Source organism: Setaria viridis, chromosome 5 (genome assembly GCF_005286985.2).
Source record: "Setaria viridis chromosome 5, Setaria_viridis_v4.0, whole genome shotgun sequence".
NCBI classification, from domain to species: Eukaryota; Viridiplantae; Streptophyta; class Magnoliopsida; order Poales; family Poaceae; genus Setaria; species Setaria viridis.
In genome coordinates this window covers 45,208,349-45,215,854 of record NC_048267.2, presented here as the reverse complement: position 1 = coordinate 45,215,854, position 7,506 = coordinate 45,208,349, and the positions used below count along the sequence as shown (strand labels likewise).

The window sequence follows — 7,506 nt, the reverse complement described above, 5'->3', positions numbered from 1 at the left end:
TTCACAATGTAGATTTAAGTCAGATATGTTAAACAGCTGACCAGACTTCGTTGCTGTTTCCATCAACACTCCTACATGTTTTTAATTGCTTTTTGTGTAAGCATGCAGTCCTGTAGTAATCTCACTACTTGATAGTATGCTCACATTTAGATTTTGCTTGTAGCTGAACTTTCAATATATCTTACATAACACTGATTTTTATCTAATAAAGATCTGATCAGTGCAATGGACCAAGTTTTTTACCTCTGATAATCTGGACCATTCACTTGCTTCTTGTATTATGCTTTCCTTTTCTTTATTCCAAAGAACATGTTTGATGCATCACTTGTTTTATCTTCCAATTTGCAGTAAGTTTATGCTATGTATGGCCCCAAACCATCCTTAGTATTCTACTTCCAATATCCTGCCTGCTAAACAACAATATCATCTCCTAAATATTTCGTAAGCATTTTTGACTAAAACAGTGCTATATTACAACTCTATTTGGTGATCGGAGTAAGATTATGACCTGGGCCCTTTTACAGGAATGAATTCATTTGGATAGTATTGCATTTGGGTCAACCTGTTGGTGGAATGATTCCATAAACGTGAAAAACTACATGAATGAATTTGGACCAAGCAAGCATCTTTGAATATTGTGCTGTTGTTGGATATGAATTTGCCTGTATATGATATCTTCCGTTAGTAGCATCATGAGCATAACTTGCATGGTACATGCAGTTCTATAGACGGATTACTACAGAAACAAAGGTCTGGTTATGACAGAGTATGACTGCTACTAATTAAAATGATGCATTGACTTTCTCTTTGGAGTCTGAATTCTGTATCCTGGTTTTCTTTGTTTTCTGCTGACAATAATTAGGAGATGACAGCATATTATTAACACTTGCTATATGATATAAACTGATATGCCAGTTATCAACTTATCATGAAAACTTATAGTTCAGCTCGATGGGAGATCTATCATTTCACATTTAGTTCAGTTTCATTTCTGCGCTCTTCATTTCTTATTTCTTATTCCAATTTGCACTACAGGTTGTTAATATTTAATGCCCAAGTCAAGAGAATTCCAAAATGTTTTCTGTTTCAGACATCATGATTGATAAGCGGCTTCACTGTTTTGGCACGAGCATATAATATTAATTCTGAGTCATAGACTAAAGTAATCTGCTGCATTTATGCAGGCACTCCTGAGATGATAGGCTAGTTACATGTGAAATAACAGGAAGTGTTATTTGCTAATCAAGGGTCTACACTCATACTACTGCACTGTTGTTAACTGAAAATGCAAACAACTCCACATGAGTTCCTTGGGACTCTGGTTAGTGATCAGTTGATCAGCACAGCTCATATCTAACGCTGTAACAACAGCTGGGTTCCTCGTGTTACTTGGACCACTACAATCCTCAAATGATTGCCTCCAAAGTTGCATTCACCAGTCAGAGTTCAGGTGACGCTGCTCCACTTTGAAGTACTGCTTTGAGGTATCTCCGGGCACTAAAAAGTCGCTATGCTGTGTTCTTCAGGCTAGCTACCTTCCGTAGATATTGTCTTTACAGGGATTCTTTTACCTACACTTTTGTACAACATATGCTCTACAAAAGCCTTTAAATAGCAGGAACTGTCACAAGGACAACGGCAATGACGCCTTTGGGAATATTCTCTGTCCTGGTGCTAGGATTGCTAGGGGATCATACGTGTGTTTCCTCCGTTCAAATGTCTCCCACCTTGCTCCAAAGTGGGCTTTCCACTGCTGCTGTGTGGTGTAGGGTGCCAGATACTGTTTCATCCCAATATCGGCCTCTTCACAGAACTCTACTATTTGGTTGTTCAGGTTCATTGCATGTGCTACGCTGCCATGACCTGAGAGAGACGGTGCTGAAGAAAGGAACCCCACCAAGTAGAAAATTTCCTCATCTGGTATGACTACTGACGTTCTGTTGTCCCACCTGCATCAAAATGAATAGACCAATTGAGCAACCTAAACCGCAACTAGGCTAACTTATTTGAGACAGTAATTTCGCAAGTGAAGCTAGTTACTTTGATTTGTTCACTGGGTAAAGCAGTATGGGACCATTGTTGCTATCTTTCAGGATCTTGCCAAAGACTTCCTTAGCAAATCTGTGGATTGAGCTCCTTGGGATTAGAAGATTCAACCAAGGGTGTGGAACTTCCCAGAGGCCTTGTGCCCTCAGCTTCACCTCAGAGGTGTGCACCCTGTCCAAGAACTCCAGGTACGTGACATCGGTGTGGAATAGAGTAGACCGGATGTATCGAAGTTTAGATAGTAGTGCAGTAACTTCCTGAAACATATATATTACAGTTATTATCAATGAAGTCACATGTCAACATCTCTGGTGCAAATGGAAATAATGAACTCACCTGTTCCATGGTACCAGCATCGTTACTGTTGAAGTTCTTAGTTAGCTCAAGGCAGTATAGAACCCTTCCATCCGACTGAAAACGGCTTGCTTGGACTGGGTCCTGTGGCTTGAAGGACGTCCTCCAGTTGTTGAGGATGCCTGTCCTGTTTATGATGACAAAACCTTCAATGTAGTCAAAGGTGTTCTTTGCCATGATCAGCATCTCCTGGTCCTCGGTGAAGCTTGCAAAATCCGAGTAAAGAACTCTGATCCACCTCACCTGCCATTTTATACATCCATTTAAATAACTGCATGTTCTATTGAAACGAATCGAATGTTCGTTTAACTGAATTGCTTGTTGACTTACCATCTTGGGAGCAGGCTCAAGAGCAATCCTTGCTCTGGTGATGATCCCGAACTGACCGAGACCGCCAAGAGCAGCGTAGAAGAGATCAGAGTTCTCCTCGGGCGAGCAGGTAACAACATCTCCTCTTCCTGCATTTGGTAGCCACGGCAAGGAAATCAGCTACTGTTTTATCTTTCGTATAGTTGGATGCTTTGCGGGTTCGTTTGAGACCTGTCACAATCTCCAGTTGATTGACATTGCTGACCTGCGGTCCGTGGCGGAACGCCTGCCCGCTGACCCCCGCGTTAGACAACGTGCCACCGACCGTGAGATGGAGATAGTCGGTCCAAGACTTGGGCGCCAGGCCGTACTTGAGGGTCTCGTGAAGCACGTTGATCCAGAGCTCTCCTCCTGGGGCATCGACAAAGGGTGACATGCTGCCGTCGTGGACCTGGAGCCTGTCACCCCGGAGCGACTCCATCCTGACCACGATCCCCCCGGCAGCCTGGGACTGGCCCATGAGCGAGTGCCCGTGCCCGCGCGCCGCGATGGTCAGGGGCGAGCGCTCGCCCAGGGAGAAGACGTGCCTCACGGTCGCGGCGATATCGGACACCGAGCCGGGGTGGAGCACGGTGGCCGGCAGCAGGCTGCACCGGTTGCCAAAGTCCCGCGCCATGGCGGTGGCGTCGTGGAAGCTGAAATGGCCGTAGAGGCGCAGCGCCCCGAGGGAGGAGAGGACATCGGCGTCGGGCACGTGCATGGTCACCCCGCCGAGCGCCAGCAGGAGCAGCAGCTTGAAGCAGTGCTCCAGTGATGGCTTCATGGTGGTCGGCCGGCCGGCTGGCTCTTGTTCAATTTATAATTCAACAACCCAACCCAACCAACCGAAAGGATGGAGTTTGGCAGGTTGGTGGTGGGCAGTTAGGAAGCTTGGAACTGGAAGAGGGGAGAGAGGGAAGGGCTTGTGGTAGAGTGCGAGTTCTTTCTTGAGGTGCAACAAGAGCAGGAGACAGGAGGGAGGGAGGTTGAAGGCGGCGGTGTCTGTCCATGCAGGGGAGGGGAGGGGGTCTCTCTATATAGGACGCCAGATAGGAGCAGCGCGCAAGGCGTGTGAGTGGTGCGGTCAACTAAGGCAGTCCTGGGCGCTAGCTGTTTGGTAAAAACCGTATGACGACTGTCTGCCTGCCGGCTTGCTTGCGAATTCGGACACAGACATGTCCTAGTGGTGCATTGCGAAAGTTTCTTTTTTTAGAGCAACGGTGTTGTTGCGTTGTAGCTCCTATCTTAAGCAAGGGGGGAACATGTGTTGGCTACTTAACAAGCTATATCGTAATGGAGACGACAGAGGCGAGAAGGTGATCTCACCATCTTCTTTCTCATAGTCATAGGAAAGAAAAAGAAAAGGAGGGGGTCGGATCCTCTGTTCCAGCATCAGTGGACTCAGGCCATCCTATCATCGGCTCCCCCTCGGACAGTCACATGGCTTGCATGCGTCTGTCCCTGCCCAAACCCACACGACATCCGTATGTTTTGGTCTCTGGTCATATGCTGTTGGATTGGAGCTCGGCTGGCCTCTGCTTCTGTGAAGGAGCCTTCCTTACCTCACTGCCTCCCCCTGATAAAGCATCACACGAATAAACAAAGCAAAGCTGGGTTGATCTTTCGGTTAGCTCAATCGTATGGACATGGATTACTTGGGATATTTCTCTCTTTTTTCTCTCGGTAGTAATTGATAATTCTAGAGGACCAGGAGCTTTCAGATGATAAATGTTTGGCGTCACTTGCTCCACTTGACCACAATCCCCATTTCACTCATCCCGTGTTCCAGCCTTCCTTTCCCATCCCATTTATATCGTTGTTGAGCTGAGAAAAAAAGCTTGTTCGTCTGGGAATTGATGAGTAGGAAGGGGAGAGCAGTAGGGGGGGTCCTCACAAGTTAGTTTCCCGAATCCAATAGCATCTGGGTGATGGCAACATGGCCACACATGCGCAACCACCTTTGTGGCACGACTTGGACCGTCGCATTTGTATCGTATGTGTGTGTGTGGAAGCCCAGCCCGGCTACGTACACGATGCGTACGCGGCACAGCAAGCCCGACTCGATTCTGTCTGTGTGGACGCCCCGGAGTCCAGATCGACCACCCCAGCCGAGCCGAGAGCCAGACACTACAGAGATCAAATCAGGCAACAGCAAGCTGATCAGCCAGGACGCTTGTGACTCGATCTCGCTGTTGGTGTCAGGAATTTAAAGTGCAGAGGTGAGACCGACACGATGGACACCGGCGGACGGTAACGCATCGGGATGCGACCAAGTGGTGTGGTGTGGTCCGGTCCGGCCGAGCACTTGCGGAGCACCCGGCAAAGGGTGCCCATGCGTCCTCGTCGGGGTTAGAGAGCCGAGGCCACTTTGACCGTCACCTGCACGTCCATCCTGTCCGGCCGCATGCCTGGTAGGCAGACCACCACACCGCAAGATTCTTCTCCCCTCTCACGTGGCGAATTAACAACTACGGACCGCTGATTAAAAATCTAGAACGCCCGTATTCAAACCCAAAAAGATCTAGAAACATGTACCCTGAAACCGCGTCTCTGCGTGTGAAACGAAACCACTTGAACTGCTTTTGTAACGTAACCTTTGGGTTTACAAACATGCGGCGCACCAGTGTAAGTGATTAAAGTTTGCTTGTGACAAGTCTAAGAAACAACATAACGAAGGGCTTGGCATCAAGGACCTCGCCACTCGCAGCAAAGTGCTTGGGCTGAAGAACGAGTGAAATACATGGGTGGTCCTTAAACATGAACCGTCAAAGTACAAATCCAGGTGCTTAAACTTACCAAATGCGTTATCTAGATCCGAAGTTCCTAAAATACACCTAAATTTGATGGTGTGGCTGTGAGTAGAGATTTCATGTTGACATATTTTTGGTACCTTGGACCTAAATGACATATTTTAACAAATTTATAAACCCAAATTCATATTGTCAAAGATAATATTTTTCTTTTGGGTGGCCCGTACACCACGATGCCAAATGATCGGCCCTCTTCTGGCTTCAGTTCGTGCCTCTCGCTCTCCAGTGTAACTCAGCGCCCTCCTCTCAAAGTGCATGCTTTCTTCTTCAACGAATTGGTTCAGGTGAGGTGAGCGCCTCACTCCCTGTTGTTTTGTCAAATAAAAAAGGGAGTCCAAGAAACAAAAGTTCACTCATAAAAGAGAAAATACACACATGTTTAGTGCTCACCACAGCCAGCCTTCGAGAACACGGCCACCGTGGGGGCTGGCCTTCGAAATTGGGGCCAACGAACCACTAACCAGGATTGGTGGACCGCGGACGGATGGCACCACCATTGATTCATCGTGTTGGCAAATGAAACTTTTAAGCATTTGACCTTGACGGCGCCCGTCCGTTGCAATGCACCGTTTGTGTCAATGTCGTCCACACAATTCGTCGACAACAGTCACATGAATATATGCAGAGCTGGAAAGGTAAAATACACACTGTGTTTTGAGCCTACGTGGCTAGACATACATATGGATTTAGTTAGTGCTGCTTTTTTCCTTGTGCTTTACTTTTTGATGTTTATCTGGTCAAACGGAATGCTACTTCCTCTTTTACAAATTTTTATCTTCCATTCACTTTAGTTTTGTCCTAAGCCGAACTTATTTAATTCTGACCAAGTTTATTATAGAAAAAACATCAAAATCTACAACATCAAATTAGTGTTGTTGAATCAAACTTAAAATATGTATTACGGATGTTATTATATTTTTTTCCTATAAACTTGGTTAAAGTTCGATAAATTTAGCTCAGGACAAAGCCAAAGCTAAGTATAATTTGAAATTGAGATAGTATAGTTTAAATTACTTTGAACGTGCACATATCTTTGTTTGGTGCAGATGTTGGAAATTACCCCTATTATCTGAACAAATTATGGTCCCGTTTGGTTCTTTAGGAGCTCCTAAAATTCCTATCACATCGAATGTTTAGATCCTGTTTAGATACTAATTAGGAGTATTAAATATAGACTAATTACAAAATCAATTGCACGATGGAGGCTAATTTGCGAGACAAATCTATTAAGCCTAATTAGTTCATGATTTGACAATGTGGTGCTACAGTAAACATGTGCTAATGATGAATTAATTAGACTTAATAGATTCGTCTTGGGAATTAGCCTCCATCTGTGTAATTAGTTTTATAATTAGCTCATGTTTAGTCCTCCTAATTAATCTCCAAATATTCAATGTGACATGAATTTTAGTCCGGACTAAAGATCCAAACACCCCTATAGTTTCTTTGATGATCGAATTTGCCATTATGATTTTCTGCTCGATCAAATAAATTGGAAAAATATAACAAGATACTTCCTCCGTTCTAAATTGTATGTTGTTTTAGTTTTTTTAGCTTTATAGATATTATTATACATTTAGATACAAGCATAATAATATCTATAAATTTAGAAAAGTCAATTTACAACTGAGGGAGTAAAGTACTCTTCGGTACGAGTAGTACGAGGAACTTCTGTTTTGTTCATACAGTAACGTGCCGAGCAGTGGAAGAGTCGACAGACCGGTTTGGTATCAATGATAGACGCCATCTCGCACAGGTGTTCTTGTTCTGTTCCTGCGCGTGCCAAGCTGATGTGTGAGCAAGACGCAGAGCGAGATGCTCACGCATGTGCATGGCAAGGGAGACCGGATTTTGGCCAGAGGGAGGCGCGACCGTAGAAGCCATCGCCGGTGCGGCCCGGCCTTGAGATCGCGCGGAAGTGGACTTTGGGGACCCACCCCACGTGGCC

General features: G+C 45.5%; 1 protein-coding gene across 1 annotated transcript; it reads right to left on the bottom strand.

Annotated features, from left to right (window-relative positions):
• Positions 1-1,158: 1,158 nt before the first annotated feature.
• LOC117854706 (cytokinin dehydrogenase 4) lies at positions 1,159-3,770 on the bottom strand. The gene is made up of 5 exons (XM_034736932.2): positions 2,941-3,770; positions 2,731-2,858; positions 2,383-2,643; positions 2,041-2,303; positions 1,159-1,949 (listed from the first exon to the last, which is right to left on the bottom strand). The coding sequence occupies exons 1-5, from the start codon at positions 3,530-3,532 to the stop codon at positions 1,625-1,627; spliced, it is 1,569 nt and encodes a 522-aa protein (XP_034592823.1). The 5' UTR covers positions 3,533-3,770; the 3' UTR covers positions 1,159-1,624.
• Between the last annotated feature and the right edge of the window lie 3,736 nt (positions 3,771-7,506).

What these genes read in the sequence shown, in the direction of transcription:
- LOC117854706 (XM_034736932.2), bottom strand. Translation starts at nt 3,532, where the DNA reads ATGAAGCCATCACTGGAGCACTGCTTCAAGCTGCTGCTCCTGCTGGCG. An exon ending in TTGAGCCTGCTCCCAAGATG is followed by an intron (nt 2,644 to 2,730) that starts GTAAGTCAACAA and finishes ATAAAATGGCAG; the next exon opens with GTGAGGTGGATCAGAGTTCT. An exon ending in TACCCAGTGAACAAATCAAA is followed by an intron (nt 1,950 to 2,040) that starts GTAACTAGCTTC and finishes ATTTTGATGCAG; the next exon opens with GTGGGACAACAGAACGTCAG.